We start from the raw sequence: 20,421 nt of genomic DNA on the forward strand, positions 1-20,421 counted from the left end.
TTTGTTGGAGTACAAATCTTCATAGTATTCTGTTATTATCCTGTTGATTTCTTTTGGTTCCGTTGTGACATGGCCCATGTGGTTTCTAATGCATGTTATTTGTGTCTTCTCCCTCTTTTCTTTTGTTAGGTTTGCCAATGGTCTGTCAATTTTGTTAATCCTTTCAAAGAACCAGCTTCCTGTCCTTTTGATTTTTCTATAGTTTTTCTGCTTTCTATCTCATTTACTTCTGCTCTAATCTTTATTATTTCATTTCTTTTGGTGGCTACAGGTTCCCTCTGTGGTCTGTTTCTAATTGTTGTAGATACTGTGTTAATGTGTTAATTTTGGTTCCTTCTTCCTTCTTTACTTTTTGAGCTAACTTATTTTAGTTAAGAGGTGACTTCAGCGGATAGTTTCAGTTCAAATTTCATATGACATTTTAAACTCTTTACTATTTTTTCCCACAAAATTCAAAACAAACTTTAGGCTGATCATGACGGAATTCTGGATTGGTGAAATCTAAAGTAATGGAGTATAGTTGGTGTTGATGTTTTTTAAGTGCTGTAGAGTCAATTCTGACCCATAGCGACCCTGTACAGCGTTTCCTAGGAGCAGCTTGTGAGCTTGAACCACCTACCTTGCAGTTCAAACAACCCTGCAGTCTGATACATTAGCCTACAGCACAACACCAGGATTCCAATGGAGCATAATACTACCTAGGAAATGATGTAATACCTAGGAAATGATGATTTATTTTCTACCACCACTTCGCAGTTGAACATGTACATACACACAATAGCTTATGGCACATAGCAAACAGGTGCTGCTTGAAGGGCTAGGAGGTTTTAACTCAAAGCTTTGTCAAAAGTAGTATTCTAAGCTCACCATTTTATAGTTAAAATTAAATAGGGATCAAGCAATCAATACATGTTTATGAATTCTAATTAGAAATTTATTTTAATTTTCAGGTCTAGGGTAAATATTCTGGCTTTAAATTTACTTTTTTAGAATGAAAATGTCAGGACCGCTGCAAGGCTGGTTCTACCTCTCTCAATAAGACTAGCAGCAACTTGAGAGTTACTTGCTATAGTGGTTTAAACACTGTTTGCTAACAGTATTATCTAGGATCCCTGGATGATGCACAAACATTTAAATTTTTTTTTCAGGAAGTCTAGTGGCACTATTGATTTTATACTGGACTGCAAAGTCGGTTTCAGCCTCAAGGCCAGCAATTCAAGCTCACCAGATGCTTCCTGAAAACCCTATACAGGGTCACTATGGGTCAGAACAGACTCAATGGCACTTAACAACAGTAACAACAGGTAGAATTTACTGCAATTATACCAACTCAGAGTAGAATATTTGTTCTATCCTCATGATTGGAAGTGTTTATTAACATTTATTTATCTGTTGTCTTTCAATGTTAAACTATTCATTTTACTGACAGACACATTTTTTTTAAAAAATGAGGTTTAAGATGAAAACTGAGATAATGGGTTATTAAAAAAAAAAAAAAAGGCTAGGAACTACTGTTCAGAATCACTAATAATAACAAAAAAATAAAACCATAAAGGTTATAAATACGAGAAACTACACTGGAAGAGGAACCCTGGCACAATTCCCTATACACAGTCAGGATTACAGAGTTTCACCAAAAGGAATTCCTAATGCATAGTGGTTACGAGTTGGGTTGCTAACTTCAAGGTCAGCAATTCGAAACTACCAGCTGTCCATGGGAGAAAGATAAGGCTTTCAGCTCCAGTAAAGATTTACAGCCTCAGAAACCCTATACAGGATAGCTATAAGTCAAAACTCACCCCACAATAAACCACCACCATCACTACAGCCTCCTTGCTACAATTTAAAATCAGGTAGGATGAATCCCAACTTTTTGAAATGTTTCCTTTATGAAGAATTAACTTGATTCTTAAGTCTTTCAAAATGGACATAATTCTAACGTGCACATACAGCAAGACCTCTTAATTCAATCATGCCTGATCTGGTCTCTTCTAACTACCCTCTGAATTTGATCTCCCTGGCTTTCTTCCACCCATTCTTCACAGAGCAGGGAATAACATCAGAACAAACAAAAATGTAAATCCAGTCATATTCTTTCTCTGCTTTAACCTCCTCCACACACTCTTTGAAAAAGCCCAACCTTCCTATTTTTCTACAAGGCCTTGAATAATGTCACTTACTCATATTCACTTCATTCCAGCTTCTACTGGCATTTTAAAATAACTCCCCAAAGCTCCTTCTCACCAGACCTTTTGTCTTCCCTAGAATGTTCCTTTCCTTGTTTGTTTAAAACCTCTAAATTATCCTTGGGATCTCAGCTTAAATATAACTACCTCAGAAAACACTTGTTCTTTCTCAATCTCCTATTCCTAGTACCCTTCTAGGCTATTACCATATGAACGTTTCCCTTTCCCATATGTATCCCAATTGTAACTAAGTGACTGGAGTGTTGGTGTGGCACTATAGGATAAGCACTAGACTGATAACCGCAATGTCAGTGGTTCAAACCTACCAGTCTCTCCTTGGAAACCCTGTATAGGGAGGGTCTTTATCAGTCAGAACCCACTCAACGGCACTTTTACAACAACAGCTATTTGTTTAATGTTTCTTCCCCCACAAAAATAAACAAACCCTGGACTGTAGGGCCTCTGACATTTGGATTGTGTCTGATTTACTGTTGCATCCCCAGTATCTGGTATATAGCAGGATTTAAGGGACTGAAGAGAATGTAACTTTACAATGAGTTCTTTCCCAAAGTAACAAAAATGAATATCACAAAAGAAACACGACTTTATCAACAACCGTAATATAACATTAATAAACTTTTATGAGAATGTTAACAATGAAGAAACTGTTAAAGCAATATATTTTTTTGATTTTCAAATACTCTAACCCTTGAACTAGGTTGCTAAACTGGGGAAAAGTGGTAATGTTCCCTAAAAAAATTCACGGAATTCAATGTGGCAGCTAAGTTTTTTGGATAGAACATAACTGAGGCTCTCAACCAAAGTCAAGTCAGCCTTCAAATGAATAAGTCATTTCAAGAAATAGTTAAAGGAAGACCACCCAAGAAGTAATAAGAAATCCAATCGGTGTTCTCTGGAACACGGTTTAGCCAAAACACATAATATTAAATAAAACCAATGTTTGATGGATAGTAAAAGGACATGCTCTGGTAGCGTAGTGGTTATGAATCAGGCTGTGAACCACAAGGTCAGCAGTTTGAAACTACCAGCTGCTCCGCAGGAGAAAAGAGGAGGCGTTCTGCTCCTGTAAAGATTAACAGCCTCGGAAACCCTGTGCAGGGTCGCTATGAGTCAGAACCAACGCCATGGCACACAACAACAACAAAAGGACATGCAAAAGAATAAGCAAGAACTCAGGAGACAAATACGAAATGAGAATTTCCCAAGATGATTATGACCTTGGAAACTGTTACGGCAAAGAAGTTCCTGAATAAGGTGGAAGCTGAGATTCATCTGAAATAGTGACAAAGCTATTTGAAGTTTGGCATAGAAGCATATACTGATTCTGTCACCTGAAATCATGTCAACTCTTAAATATTATTAATTCAGAAAATTTGGGCTTCTGTGGATCAAAAAGTTCCCTAATTTAAATCTCCAATACATGAAGTATTTTTTTAAAGGGAAGAAAAGACTTATTTTCCAGAAACCACGAATTCAGTGATTAATAACAAAGACAAAGAGAGGAAAATTATCAATCAAAATAAGTAATTCAGTGTGATATTAATACTGAGGAGCTTAAGCAGAATAAGCACATTACCTGCTTCTAAGACTTTTCAGGAAGTAAAATTGAAAGCCTGGTAATTCATCATCTTACTCTTGTTCTTTAAGTTGCTGATCTCTCCCTTTCAAAGTTGAGGGAAAATGAAAACGTGGTCATGTGTGCATGGTAACATGGTCTCTAAAACAATGTGCAATAACAAACTGAAGATAACAAGACTTCAAATGGAGGTGATGCATTTCAACAACTAACACACAGTTAAAAGTTACTATGGAGTCCTGGTGTGGCGATGTGGGCTAATGCATCAGACAGCAAAGTCATTTGAACTATAAGGTCAGTGGTTCAAAGCTCATCAGCTGCTCCTTGGAAACACTACACAGGGTCACTATGGATTGGAATCCACTTGACAGCTCTTAACAACAACACAACAAAAAAGTTACTATAAGTTTCTGTTCCACATTTATAAAAGAATCAGTATTTGTACTAAGATAAAGAAGCAAATGAACTTTCTGTAAACGCATACACTAATCTAATTTTGTAACATTTATGTTATGTTTTGTTACTGGTTCATCTGTTAATAGCTCTCTTCACACCTTAGATATACAGATATCTGAAGAAATATTTCAGTTTGGTTTTAAAGTTCAAATATGTGAAAAACAGTTTAAAAAGTAAAAATTACCTTGTTTATCTACAACTGAGTAAGAGGCCAAAAACCCTCGTCCAGAAACATGGATTCCGCTCATGAACAGCACTGTAATTTCATTGCTTTTTGATTCCACTGAATGGTTCATTTGCAACCCCAGACCACAATATTTGCCTAGGAATGAAAAATAAAACAGATATTTGATATGACTGTCATGAAATCTATATTTAGAATGTAGCCAATAACAAAATACGAATAATATGCCAAACTGAATATTTAAGTAATATAAAATGGCGACTACAAGTAATGATTAACAGTCACATTACTCTGGAAAAGAAAACGAGATGCCAAGTAATAACTACCCAAATAAACACACAAGCAAATAAATAATAATAATAATAATACAGGCATCATTGACTTTAATAAGATTCAATTTTCTGTGAAAGACATGTGTCTTCTTTAAAACAAGAAATTTTACAAAATCAGCTAACAAATAAAATTGATAGATAATCAGTGTTCTTAACAGACTCCTAATTGGGATCCCTAGATTCCTGAACTCAGGAATTCCATTCTCAGGGATGTTAGGACTTCAAATCAACTTTTTAGGCGACTGTGTCCAGTATCATAGCTCTAACTATGATCTAACAACTCACCAATGTATAACACTATCCAGAGCTTTTCCCTTGAAATTCAGATGCATACATACATCCAACTGCCTACTGAATTTCCCTTCTTTAATATCTATGCAAAACCAAATCTAATGCAAAACTCAAAGCAATCCTACAGGACAGAGATGAATTGCCATCAGGGTCTCAAAGGCTATACATACTTATGGAAGTAAACCGCCACATTTTCCTCCAACAAATCAGTTGATGGGTTTAAACTGGTAACTTTCTGGTTCGCACCTAAGTGCTTAACCACTGTACCACCAGTGTTTCTTATTGTCTAATCACTCACTAATCACTACAACTAGTCGACTCTGACTCATATCAAGAAACAGGGTTTCCAAGACTATAATCTTTACGGGAGCAAAAAGCTTCATCTTTCTCCAAGGAGCAGCTGGTGGGTTTGTACTGGCAATCATGTGGTTAGTAGCCCAGTGCTTACCCTACAGCTCTATCAGGGCTCCTTTACTGTCTTAATAAACATGTCAAAACTGGTATGTCCGCAGTACAGATCTAAGTTTAATGGGATAAAAGTAGGAGAAACATAATTAGAGTGAGATGTACACCAATAATTAATAAAAATGGATTTTCTAATACAACTGGTAACTTGTCAGACAAATTCTGAAGAAGGAATTCCAAAACTATTTTAAGCTCTGGCAGCATCATACTGGACTTCCAGGAATATCATTGTCAAGAACAACATTTGATCTTTTAAACAGAAAATTCCAAGGTATCTACAAAAAAATAAATAAAACCTACTAGAACTAAAGAGAAAGTTTTCATATAACGACAATCTGAAATGAAACAAAGAAAATCATCTCACAATAATAGCAAAAAGATTAATACACTTTCTCTTTTTAAAAAAGATTATCCATGCTTTAACACTTTTTGGTTTCATTACAGAGTAGTTATAAAAAAAGAAAAAAAGTTTAGTTTCTACCACAGATTGTATTTTCTTCCTATTTCAGAGGATAAGACAACTCCAAATAAATACAAAATAAAATTACAATGCTGTTAGATGCTTTTATATTTCTTTACCTATTGAAAAGGTAAAAAAAAAGCCACCTCATTGGAAACTGTGTAAGTCCAAGAGTGTATTTTTGCCAAATCAATTCTACATCTTGTAAGTCATAACAATTCAAAATTATGATTCATTAAACTATATAGTTTAAAACATATGAATTTTATGTCATGCAAATTATACAATAAGAAAGCTGTTAAATACAAAACTGAAAGAACTTTTATCCTAGGTATTGGTCTCATTATTAATGTTTTATGCAAAGATAATGTAGGTCCGGAGCCAGATACTGTTGAATCTGAAAGAGCTCTTTAGAGATGTCATTCAAGCAACTCATGCAACAGCTGAAAAGACTGAAAATCAAATAAGTGTTTTGCCTACAAGATGGAGGTGATGTCAATCTAGAACACAGGTCCTTTATCTTGTCTGGTGTTCTTTTCCCCTCTACCTGCTACTCAAAAGTAATAGAGTTCATGAAGCTTCCCATGGGACTTCAAACAGAAGCGTTCAATAACGACATATCCCTGTAAACAATCAATCCATTGTAGTGTTTGTGGAGATCAACTGGGTTAGCAGAAGTCAAGCTGCTCTCTTCTTTCCACAGCAGTGAAAATCCTTTTATTTTCTCTAAGATCACACCATGCCTTATGTCCTAACTAAATTAGAAAAATATTTAGAGGATCAGTTTCTATTTTGGTAAAAGTCACCTTCCCATCTTACAATGCTACTTTTATCCTTAACTCAAATATTGGTTCAATCTGTCATCCTCATTTCAAGATAACTGTTTCCAGAAATTGACCTATTTTTTCCACCCTCTCTCCAAAACAGACTTAAAAATAAAATGGTAAAACTCTTTATAATTGGGTCAACATTTCTGTAAGATAGAGCTGTAAAAAATTCAACCAGAATTTTAAAAATAAATGACTCCGTAAAATTAAGTATTTTTATTCTGGCCAGTGAAAATGTCCTATATATATTTTGTATTTTAGAAAATTATACCTGGAACCCGTTACTTTGTACTGAGAATAATTTAACCATAGGGCCATAGTGAAAGTTGTCTATAAAACCAAAGGATTCAAATCCTGAAATTTTCTACAGTATCCATATATTTCATAACACAGCTTTTCTTTCAAGATGTAGTTCTCTAATACTTTTCAAGGATTAAATAACCAGTCATGCATAAGCAATAATTCAGTCAGAAATTTATGGAAGAGCATACTAACTAGTTTACTCCAGTTGAGAAAAAATTCAGACATGCGTTTGAAATGGCTACCACATAGATACAGAAATCATGATCTATTCTATACAACCAAGAGCCCTAGTGACACAGTGGTTTAAAACATTGGCGCTGCTCACTGAGAGGTGGGCTGCTCCAAAAGACAAAGATGAGCGAGTGCTTCCATAATGATTTACAATCTCAATCTCGAAAACCCCAAGGAGCATTTCTACTGTGTCCTTTAGGGTTTCTGTGCGGCATGTGGGTTAATGCACTAGACTGAAAAGTCAGTGTGAACCTCAAGGTCGGTGGTTCAAGCTCAACAGCTGCTCCTTGGAAACCTTATACAGGATTGCTACAGGTCAGAAGCGACTCAATGCACATAACAACATGAGCTGGAATAGATTTGAAAGCCAAGAAGTTGGTTAGGGTTTTATTCTACATAAAACTGTATTTTAAAACTTATTTTTATTTAAAAACCCTTTACCTTTAGTATGATAAATTCAGTATTCCTGTCCTGCAGTCAGATTACCTTACAAGAAATGACAAAAAAAGCCCTTCAATTTCATCTTCATCTTTACAGGCATTTTACAGGCACAGAGAACATGCTATTATGTCTTGCAGAGAACCTGCACCCATACTTTAAAGTGAACTTTTAGGAAAAGCTTTTTTGTTGTTGTTGTTAATTTAAAGATATTAAGGAATTGAGAGTAGAGTCCTGGTGAGGAACTGTGGGATAAAGCACTAGACGGCAAGATCGGTTTACACCACAAAGGTGGTGGTTCAAACTCACCAGCCACTACGTGGAAACCCTATACAGGGTTCCTATGAGTTGAAACTGACTCGATGGCACTTAACAACAACATGGACTGAATTGTGTCCCCCTACAAGTTTTGTGTTCTAAATCCTAATGTCTATGTCTATGGCTATAATCAAATTTGGGCATGGGTTGTCTTTTTATGTTAATAAGACAGAATTGGTATAGGGTGTATTTTAACACAATCTTAAGAGATTGTGCAGTTCTGAGATGGAAATTTCTACTTGAAAGGACAAGTAGACCAGCCTGGAGCAGAAAAGAACAGAAGATACCTCTTGAAAGAAAGACCTACAGGAAAAATACAAAACAGTAACAACAGTCAACTGACTACTACAAGAACAAGCAAGTTGCTCACCCAGGAGACATCAAGGCACATTGTCAGGTCCCCTCAGGGAAAATCCCCTCCAATACTAAGACTCAATGGGAATACACGAGCAGATATGTGCTCTAACTGGTGACCACGTTGGTCACCGATAAGGTGAAGTGAGGGGAAAACAGCAATGAAGCTGCGAGCTGAGTCCTACCACGTTTAATAGACTCCTGTGAACCCGGGTAGAGACCTGGTTGGCCAGCAGTGTGGCAAGACCTGGGGATTCCTGGGGCTAGAGTCAGTAACATGGCCACAGAGGACTAGCATGGAGAGTGAAGCATCCAGCTGATAAGAAGAGAGGGCACATGCACAAGAACACCCACACTTGCAGATAATAATACCCACTTGACCTGGCTTCAATGACTGGATGATCAGAGCTCAACCAGAAGAAGAATGAAGAGGAAAAAAAACAGTAACTGATACAATTTGATGAACTTGACTTACTCCTATGAATGCTAAGTAGCTCAAAGAGGAAACAAATCTTTACAGCGAGGATCATTACCACCCCCTCCATTCACAGGATACACAGGAATGGGCAACTTGGATATTGGCTACCCCAAATGGAGAGGGGCTACAAAGGCAATAAGTGACTGGCTTACAAGCTTTTGAGAGGGAGCCTAAATCCAGAGAGTGTGGAGGAAGGTAGAATCTCCACTGAGTAGTATCCAATCTGTTTGGGCGGCGGGGCTGATGAAAGATGTGGATAGCACTCATGTGGTACAATAGTGAATAATTGTTATCAGGACTGACTGTGAGGATTGGAAATATAAAGGTAGACATTTTGTAGCAAAAGGAGGGGAATGGTTGATTTTGCAGTCCAGAAGCGGAAGTCCTTGGTAGCGTTAAAGGAGAAGAGCAGAGTGCGGGGCCCTACCCAGAGAAACAGTAACAAGAGATGGAGGCAGAGACAATGATGTGGAGACACAGAGCAGCTGGGGGCACTAAACCCCGAGAGGAAGAGGGGCTGTGTGCTGACAACCGAGGAACAGGCTTGCAGGATATACCCTTTGATTGGCTGATGATGCATGGAGGGGATTGTAACCATGGCAATATAATAATGGGATGAATGTAAAGCTAATGTTCTCCCATGTAAACTATCACATAATTGACAATAAAACATTTTTTTAAAAAAAGAGAGAGATTATGCAGGCAAGCAAGAGAAGCAGATATGAAGGAGATGCCAAGTCGCATGGATGATGCAAAAGCTTAAAAAAGACAGGGACCTTCATCTGGAGTAGACAACAAGGGGAGAGACAATCTTTCACTTGGGCCAACACCTTGAGTTCAGACTTTTAGCCTCCTATGCTGGGACCACAGAAGAGTCAGTGTGTTTGGACCGTGGTATTGGAGAAGAATATTAAAGTATTATGGACTGCCAGAGGAACAAACAAATCTGTCTTAGAATAAGAACAACCAGAATACTCCTTTGAAGTCAGGATGGTAGGACTTCATTCTTACACTTTGAACATATTATCTGGAGAAACCAGTCCCTGGAAAAGGACATCATGCTTGGTAAAGTGAAGGATCAGCAAAAAGAGGCAGGCCCCCAAAGAAAGAGATTGGCATAGTGGCAGCATCAATAGGCTCATATGTAACAACAATTAAGATGGCTCAGGACCAGACAGCGTTTTGTTCTGTTGTACACAGATTTGCTATGGGTTGGAACTGACTGGTCAGCACCTAACAACAAAAAACCTGAGAAGGTAAATTTCTGTTAAAGCTATCCATTTGTAGTATTTCTGTTGTAGAAGCACTCAGTAACTAAGAGAAGGATAAATAATTTTAGTGAAATAAAAATCTCAATTGGAAAGCAAAGACCATTCACTCTAAAATTTATCAATTCATTTATCATTTAATAAATAAATAACAAACAACAAGGCACACACATTATCTAGGTGCTATGGGTCCTCAATATAAAATACACATGTTGCTCATCCTTTCCTATAAAACAAAATTTCATATGAAAAAACAAAAAAAAACCTTGTATTTCTAACTATTGAAAGCAATTTAAATACAACTATCAGGAGTCCCAATGAGATGGATTGGCCAAGTGGTAGCATTGATGGACTCAAGCGTGGCAACAGTAGTGAGGTTGGCCCAGGATCGAGCAGTATTTCATTCTGCTGTGCATAAGGTCGCTATGGGTCGGTACCGACTCAATGGCACCTAACAACAAACAATCAGGAGTCCTGGAATGGCATTGCAGAGTAAGCACTGGTTTAAACTGACCAGCTGATGCTCAGAAACCCTTTACAGGGTCGCTATGAGTCAGAACTGACTCGACAGCACTTAACAACATCAGGCTATTGTTGTTGTTAGGTGCCATTGAGTCAGAACTGACTCTAATGACCCTATGCACAATAGAACAAAACACTGCCCAGTCCTGGGCCAATCTCACAATTGTTGCTATGCCTGAGCTCATCACTGTGAACCAATGCATTTCATTTGGGGGTGGAGGGGATCTTCCTCTTTTTCTCAGACCCTCTACTTTATCAAACATGATATCCTTCTCCAATGACTGGTCCCTCCTGATAATATGGCTGATGTATGAGAGACAAAGTCTGTCCATCTTTGCTTCCATGGAGCATTCTGGCTGTACTTCCTCCAACACAGATCTGTTTGTTCACTTGGCAGTCCACAGTACTTTCAACATTCTCCTCCAACACCGTAACTCAAATGCATCAATTCTTCTACAGTCTTCCTTATTCACTGTGCAGTTTTCACATGCATATGAGGTTATTGAAAATACCATGTATTGAAGAATTGCTCTTCAACACTTTAAAGAGGACTTGTGCAGCAGATCTGCCAAATGCAATATGCCTGATTTCTTGACTGCTGCTTTCAGGAGTGTGGATGGTTGAACTTTTGACAGCTTCAATCATTTCTCCATTTATATGGATGGTGTTTGCTGGTCCAGTGGTGACGACTTTGGTTTTCTTTACATTGAGATGCAGTCCATACAGAACACTGAGGTCTTTGATCTTCATCAGTAAGTATTTTAAGTACTCTTCGCTTTCAGCTAGCAAGGTTGTCTCATCTGCATATTGCAAATTGTTAGTGAGTCTTCCTCTTATCCTGATGCTACATTTTCCTTCATAAAGCATTTTCTCAGATGATTTGCTCAGCATACAGACTGATTAAGTATGGTGAAAGAATACAGGCCTGTTACATACCTTTCCTAATTTTAAACCATTCAGTGTTCCCTTGTTCTGTTCAAACAACTGCCTCTTGGTCTATGCTCCTCATGAGCACAATAAAGTGTTCCGGACACGCATACTTTGCAATGCTGTCCGTAGCTTGTCATGATCCATACACTTGAAAGCCTTTGCATAGTCAATCGAACACAGGTAAAACATCTTTCTAATATTTGCTTTTAGCCATGATCCACCTGACATCAGCAATGATATCCCGAATTCCATATCCTCTTCTGAATCCAGCTTAAACTTCTGGAAGTTCTCTATCAATAAATATATGGTTGCAGCCATATTTGCATTACCTTTAGTAAAACTTTACTCGCATAGGATATCAATGATCTTGTTCAATGATTTCCGCATTCCACTGGGTCACCTCTCTGGAATGGGCACAAATACAGATCTCTTCCAGTCACTTGGCCAGGTAGTTGTCTTCCAAATTTCTTGGCAGAGATGAGTTGAGTGCCTCCAGTGCCTCATCAGTTTATGGAAAACATTTCCAATTGTATTCCATCTATTCCTGGTACTTTGTTTTTTCACCAATAACTTCAATGCACCTTGGACTTCTTCCTTCAGGATCATTGTTCTTGATCATATAAAACCTCTTGAAATGGTTAAACACAGACCATTGCTTTGTGGTACAATGATGCTGTATATTCCTTCCTTTTTTTGATGCTTCCTGCATCATTCAATATTTTGCTCAAAGAATCCTTCAATAGCACAAGTCAAGGTTTGAATTTTATTTTAGTTATTAGGAATAGGTAATGGAAAGAAAAAAACATATCATGCAGAAGATTTACATAAGCCAGTTGACTTGTAAAAATGAACAGTGGCTTCATGTGGGATCATCAGAACTACTTGCTCTTTACCATTTAAGGATGTAACTGCGTGGCTTTATTATAAAATTCAATGAGATGCTTAGTACAAATATTGTCTTTTCAGATACTTTTAGGTACAAATTCAAAACACCATTTTTAAATACTACTTTCTGTGTCATACAAAGATGTTTTTACTTTAAAAAAGTTCTACCATGTGTTCTGATACTAGCGGATTCGAAATTTTCATGACTTAAAAGAAAAAGTACTCTAACATAGAAATGATTTGACAAAAATACATTCTTGAAGTCAAACAATTTCTAAGAAATTGTCTTTTTCATCTTTTCAATAGGTAAATAAATATAAAAATATTTTCTATTAGCATTGTCATTTCATTTTGATTTTATTTGGAGTTATACAGTCCCCTAAAATATGAAGAAAACACAATCTGTGGTATAACAGTTTTATTTCTTTTTTAAATTACTCTTCTATGAAACTAAGATTCCAATGGTAAAGCATGGATAATCATTTCTATAAAAGAAAATAAGGAAAGAAGGAAGGGGAGAGGAGGGACAATAGTACGGACCTTTTTGGTGCTTGTGTGAATTCAATCGACACTATATATATAAAGCTGTCCTCAGCCTTATTCCTAAAATCAAGATTACTGTGCCTCTCCTCATTCGATTCTCCCTTCAGCACAGATCTGTTTTTTTTTTTCATTATACAAGTAATGAAGAATGTGGTAAAATTTTGGAAAACAAAGAAAACTATCCTAATTTGGGCAACGCACTAGTTAATTCCTGAATTCCATTTACTGAGTTTGGCTTTTTAAAGGTACTCGTAAATCAGCGTTAAGTCATTTAGTTGCTGACAACTACAGGTTCTGATATAAGTCTTAGGTGGTGTAAATTGCTCAGCAATCCACTACCATCTGAAAAGTCGGTGGTTGAATCCAACCAGACGTTGCTGGACAAAAAGTCCTAATGATTTGCTTCTGAAAGGTCACAGCCTTGAAAACCCTATGGAATAGTTCTACTCTGAACACATGCAGCCATGAGTTGGAATCAATTCAACGGCAGCTAACAACAAGCTCTGATGTTGGTTCTCAAGGACAGGTAAAACCCTTAGCGGAGTTTCATGAATAAACAAAAGGGGCCTTTCAGAAAGTACAGTCTGGGAAGACAGTGCAAGGTGGTGGATCAGTCATACACACCATACTGTATCTCTACAACAAAGAATCAAGAAATCAAGTAAAGCAGATATAAATGACAATCTGGGAATCCAAAACAGCAAACAGAAGAACGAAGAATTCAAACATCAGTCTACCTTATAACCATTTTCCCTCCTCATATCCATTTTATGTTCTGTTCTCCTTATTTGGCTTCAGGTTTGTCTATAGTTTCTCTGCCTCTCATTGAGAAAGTGAAAGAAAACAGTGAATGAAGAGACTGATGGGCTGTAGGTATCCTCAAGCTGGACCAGCATAGTGTGACCATCCTGAGACAAAGAAGCAGTGTTTGTGGGTAAGGCGTGCAGAAGATAATGTCAGGAAATCCTCAAAAGCAGGCAGAGATACTGTGTAGATAAACCTGGAGCAATGAAACATGAACAGAACATGAAATGGATCTAAGGAGGGAAAAGTGTAGAAAGGTAGGCAAGCGTCTTAGGGATCCAGGTGACAGTACAGCAATGAGGGAGTCAGAAAACAGAGACAGAAACAACCACCCTCAGCAGTCCCTGGTCATTTGGGTGGGTGGTGCTGGTGGAGCGGAGCACTTTTGCAATAGCAGGTAGTTTCTCACTCAACCTGATTCTCAACAACTACTCCTCGAATATGGTCAGAGCCAGGCCCTGGTTATCAGCTGTACATTGTGAGGAATTCCCTGGCACCCACACCACAAACTGGGGGAACTCACTTCCACTCTCCTCCCTTCTCCCAACCTCAGAGTGACTAGTGGTGTACCCCCACCTCCCATCAGCCTGCTTTGTCTTCAGTGAGCATTCTTGTGCTATCTGGTCAGCAAACAGAGGGTCACACCCCCCTTACCCACCCCGGTGCTGCTCTACCTTCCCCACAATGCATAGCACACACTCCTGAGTCATTGAACTGGTGAGCAGAGGCTCCTGCCTCCTGTACACGAGCACCCCTGCACAGTGATCTGTGGTGTGTGCTCCTGTGCCTTTGGATTCACAACTGGAAGTTCATGTGTACCCCATCCACTCCTGTGCCACCCCACCCACCCAGTAACTAGTGAGTGGCATCTGATCCTGCCACCAGAGCACTGACTAAAGGCACAAGACCCTCAATCCCAATTGTTGAGCATGCTTAGAGGCTGGCAGTGTGAGGACCTATGCTATCCAGTGAATGGTGACCCAAACACCCTCACCCTGATTACATGGCAACCAGCGGTTTCCCAATGACTAGCGAAAACATTCCTGCAACCATGCCCAGACAATGGTTGGAGAGATACATCACCTCATCCCAACAGGCACCATTGGCACCTCTGCCAAACAGTAAGCATGAAATACTAGCACTCTCATCCAACACCCAGTCAGATGCAACATCGCACATCCCATACCCCAATAGTTCCTGTAGGTCATCTGCATTTGTACTCCACTAAAACTTGCTACCACCACCATCCACCTACTAAGATGTCAATTTGTGCGTACACAGAGGGCCTACCCCATTCATTTGGGCAGCACTCACTTATAGCAGATACAGAGATATCCTGCCCTCACCTCCAGAATATACTAACTGCCACCATCAACCCAGAAGGGCCCTAGGGACTGCAAACTAAGAAAAGAACAGTTAACCAAGAACCCTACATCCAGAATGTAAATGGTGTAAATGAACCAGTCAAGATGCAGTGAGTAGCAGAACACATTAAAAATAAAAATTCTTCATCAACATATCGCCTGCAATATATTGTAGACACACTTTAGATACAAAGACATAAATGGGTTGAAAATCAAAGGATGGTAAAAATACATTAAACACACTGTAGCCAAAAGAGAGGAAGATTGGCAATATAAGTTAAAATCAATGATATGAGACAAAAAAGGCATTATATAATGATTAAAGGGTTAATCCACCAAGAGAAAATAAACATAAGAAACACTCACATACTCAATGATTGAGGTCCAAAATACAAAATACAAAAGCTGACAGAATTTTAAAAAGAAACAGAAAGTTAAACAATAATAGAAGACTTTAACACACAACTTTCAATTATACAACAACTACAAAGAAACTCAACAAAGATAAAGAAAATCTGAATAACACAACCAACTCAACCTCACAGACATGAAAAACACAGCATACTACAGAAGCACAGTACACAGTCTTCATCAATGCATGTGGATCATTCTCCAAAACAGACCGTATTTTATGCCGCGATGCAAACCTTAACAAACTAAAATACCCAAAAATACTAGACTATGAACCACGAAGTCCACAGTTAGAGCCTGCCAGTGGTTCTGTGGGAGACAGACGAGGCTTTCTGCTCCCTCCAAGGCTATTGGATATTAGAATAAATTTAAAATGAAATTAAAATAATTTTTTAGAGTCAAATAAGAATGAAAATGCAATATACCAAAACCTTTGTTAAGTGCCCTTAAGTTGGCTCCAACTAATAGGGTTTCCGTGAGTAGCTGGTGAGATTGAACCACCAATCTTGTAGTTTACACTGACCTTGTGATTGAGTGCTTATCTTACAGTGCCATAGCAAGGAATAATCAGAAAACAATTTACTATCAATACATGCATACATTTTTTTTTAAAAAAAGGGGTCAAAATCATCAGCTCAATCCAGCAACTCAAATAAATAGAAAAGAAGTAGCAAAAGACGACTCCAGTTACAAGAAAGGAAATAATATTAGAACAGAAATAAATGAAATGCAAAATGGTAAAACAATAGAAAAACCAAGAGCAGAAGTTGTTTTAAAAGGATCAACAAACCACTAAGCAATCTGACAATGGCAAAACATGTTGTTGTTGTTATTAGTTGCCATCAAATCAAGACCGACTCATAGTGACCCTACACACACCTGAACGAAACACTGCCCAATGCTGGGCCAACCTCACTACTGTTGCCATGGTTGAGTCCATCGATGCTGCCACTTGGCCAATCCATTTCGTTGGAGGTCTTCTTCTTCTCTGACCCTCCACCTTACAAAACACAGTATCCTTCTCCAACAACTGGTTCCTCATGACAATATGTCCGAAGTATGAGAGAAGTTTGGCCATCCTGGCCTCCAAGGAATACTCTGGCTGCACTTCTTCCAAAATGCATCTGTTGGTTCTTTGGGCAGCCCATAGAACTTTCAATATTCTTCTCCAACACCATCAATTATTCTATAGTCTTTCTTATTCAGTGTTCAACTTTTGCATAAATATGAGATTATTGAAAATACCATGCATGGCTTGGGTGAGGCGCACCTTGGTCCTCAAGCTGACATCTTTGCTCTTCAATACTTTAAAAAGGTCTTGTGCAGCAGATTTGCCTAATGCAATATGTTGTTTGATTTCTTGATTGCTGCTTCCTTGAGTGTTGACAGTTGATGCAAGAAGAATGAAGTCCTTGACAACTTCAATCTTTTCTCCATTGATAAGAATGTTGTTTACTGGTCCAGTGCTGAGGATTTTTGTTTTCTTGACATTGAGATGTAATCCATACCAGAGGCTGAGCTCTTTGATATTCATCAGTAAACGTTTTAAGTCCTCTTCACTTTCAGCAAGCAAGGTTGTATCATCTGCATATCGCAGGTTGCTAATGAATCTTCCTCCAATCCTGATGCCACATATTTCTTCAAAGAACCCAGCTTCTTGGATTATTTGCTCAGCATACAGGTTGAATAAGTATGGTGAAAGAATATAACCTTGTTGCACACCTTTCTTAATTTTAAACCATTTAGTGTACCCAAGTTCTGTTGGAACAACTGCCTCTTGGTCCAGCTACAGATTCCTCATGAGAACAATTAAGTGCTTCAGATTACTCATACTTCGCAATTTTGTCCATAGCTTGTCATGATCCACACAATCGAAAGCCTTTGTGTAGTCAATAAAGCACAGATAAACATCTGTCTGATATTCTCTGCTTTCAGTCAAGATCCATCAGACATCAGCAATGATATCCCTCATTCCACGGCCTCTTCTGAATCCAGCTTGAACCTCTGGAAATTCTCTATCAGTGTATGCTTACAACTGTTTCTGTATTAGCTTTAGTAAAACTTTACTGGCATGGGATATCAAAGAGATTGTCAGATGCTTTCTGAATTCCATTGGGTCACCTCTCTTTGGAATGGGCACAAATATGTATCTCTTCCCATCAGTCGGCCAGACAGTTGTCTTCCAAATTTCTTGGCAGAGATGAGTGAGTACCTCCAGTGCCACCTTGCTTTCTTGAAAGACTTTCATTTTTATTCCATCAGTTCCTGGTGCCTTGTTCTTTGCCAATTCCTTCAATGCACCTTGGACTTCCTCCTTCAGTATCATTGGCTCTTGATCATAAGCTATCTCTTGAAACAGTTGAACATTAATCATTTCCTTTTGGTACAGTGACTCTGTGTATTCCTTCCATCTTCTCTTGATGCTTTCTGTATCATTCAATAATTTGCCCATAGAATCTTTGAATAATGAAAGTCGAGGCTTGAATTTTTTCTTCAGTTCCCAGCTTGAGAAATGTGGAGTGTGTTCTTCCTTTTTGGTGTTCTGATTCCAGATCTTTGCACATTTTACTGTAATATTTGGCTTTATCTTCTCGAGCTGATCTTTGAAATTTTCTGTTCAGCTCTACGACCTCCTAATTTCTTCCATTTGCTTTAGCATCTCTATGCTGGAGGGCAAGTTTCAGTATCTCTCTTCTGATATCCATTTTGGCCTTTTCCTTCTTTCTTGTCTTCTTAATGATTTTTTGCCTTCTGCACGTATGATGTTCTTGATGTCATCCCACAACTCTCTGGTCTTCAGTCTTTAGTGTTTAATGTATGAAATCTGTTTTTCACATGATCTCTAAATTCAGGAGGGATATATTCAAGGTCATATTTTGGTTCTCGTGGACTTGTTTTCATTTTCTTCAGCTTCAGTATGAATTTGTATATGAGTAATTGATGGTCTGTTCCACAGTCTGCCCCTGGTGTTGTTTTCACTGAAGATATGGAGCTTTTTCACCTTCTCTTTCCACAGAGGTAGTCAATTTGATTTTTATGTATTCCATCTGGTGAGGTCCATGTGTATAGTCATCTCTTATGCTGCCTAAAGAAGGTATTTGAAATGAACAAATCATTGATTTTGCAGAATTCTATCATGTGGTCTCCAGCATCATTTCTATCACCAAGGCCATATTTTCCAACTACTGATCCTTCCCCTTTGCTCCCAACCTTTGCATTCCAATCACCAATAATAATCAATACATCTTGATTGCATCTTGAAGAAGTTGGTAGAATTCATCTATTTCATCCTCCCTGGCTTTAGTGGTTGGTGTGTAAATTTAAATCATAGTGATATTAACTAGGCTTCCCTGCAGGTGCATGGATATTATCCTATCACAGGCAGCATTGTACCTCATGACTGATATGTTCTTTTTGACAATGAATGCAACACCATGCCTCTTCAATTTGTCATTTCTGGCATAGTAAACCATCTGGTCATCACATTCTAAATGGCCAATACCAGTCCATTTCAGCTCACTAATGCCTAAGATATAGATGTTTATGCGTTCCATTTCATTTTTGACAACTTTCAATTTTCCCAGATTCATACTTCATACATTCCATTTTCCAATTTTCAATGGATGTTTACAGCTGTTTCTCTTCATTTTGAGCTGTGCCTCATCAGCAAATGAAGGTCCCATGAGCTTGACTCCATTCGCATCACCACTGTTAACTCTACTTTGAGGAGGCAGCTCTTCCCCAGTTGCATTTTGAGTGCCTTCCAACCTGAGGGGCTCAATTTCTGGCACTATATCTGACAGTGTTTCTCTGCTATTAATAAGGTTTTCAGTGACTAAATATTCAGAAGTAGTTTGTCACTCCTTTTTCCTAGTCTGTCTTCATCTGGAAGCTCATCTGAAACCTGTCTACCATGGGTGGCCCAGCTGGTATTTAAAATACCAGTGGCCTAGCTTTCAGAATCACAGCAACTCACAAGCCACCACAGTAAGACAAACTGACAGACAAGTCGTGGCAAAAAATGAGAAGATGCAAATAACGAAAATAAGTGATATGGATGGATGACATTAAAACAGAGTATAATAAGATAAAAGGATCTCAGAAAATATTATGAAAAATTATACTCCAATAAATTTGAAAACCTAGGAGACATGGACAAATTTCTAGAAACACACTACCTACTTAAATTACACAACTAGAAGAAGAAAATTTGAGTAGAAGTCCAGGTATGGTGCTGAAGGACAAGCACTGGACTGCAAGATCAGTTTCAACCACAAGGTCGGCAGTTCAAACTCAGCAGCCGCTCCTCGGAAAATCTAAATAGAGTCACTATGAGTCAAAACTGACTTGACAGCACTTAAGAACAGCACTGACAATTACACTGACTGTCAATGATTAAATGCATCAGTCAAGAGACAAAGAGTGACACAGAAGAACAGGATTCTTCAATATGCTGTCTACAAGAGACACACCTTACATACAAAGACAAAATTGAATTCAAATTATTAAAGGATGTAAAAAATTTACCAACCCCACTTAATAGTTTTCATCTTGTCTAGATGAGTCTGGTGAAAAGAGATGGGGGTAAGTTTCATATGATTCAATAGTGAGTAATTGTTATTATGACTAACTGTGACTGTCACAATTGTAAAGCTTGAAGTTTTGTAACAAAAACAGGAGAGTGGTTAATCTTATATCCAAGAAACAGTGGACCCTAGCACCATCAAGGGAGAAGAGCACAAGCAGAATGTGGGGTCTAATCCAGAGAAGCAGC

The 20,421-nt window shown here is 38.2% G+C and overlaps 1 protein-coding gene across 1 annotated transcript in view; it reads right to left on the reverse strand.

Moving 5' to 3' along the window:
* The window catches only part of DCBLD2 (discoidin, CUB and LCCL domain containing 2), a 120,284-nt gene that overhangs the window by 45,802 nt on the left and 54,061 nt on the right, over positions 1-20,421 (reverse strand). The window contains exon 3 of the mRNA XM_006868605.1: positions 4,424-4,561. Within this exon, the coding sequence (XP_006868667.1) occupies positions 4,424-4,561 (138 nt within the window). The remainder of the gene's footprint in view (positions 1-4,423; positions 4,562-20,421) is intronic.

The sequence above is a fragment of the Chrysochloris asiatica genome, unplaced genomic scaffold (assembly GCF_000296735.1).
Source record: "Chrysochloris asiatica unplaced genomic scaffold, ChrAsi1.0 scaffold00120, whole genome shotgun sequence".
NCBI classification, from domain to species: domain Eukaryota; kingdom Metazoa; phylum Chordata; class Mammalia; order Afrosoricida; family Chrysochloridae; genus Chrysochloris; species Chrysochloris asiatica.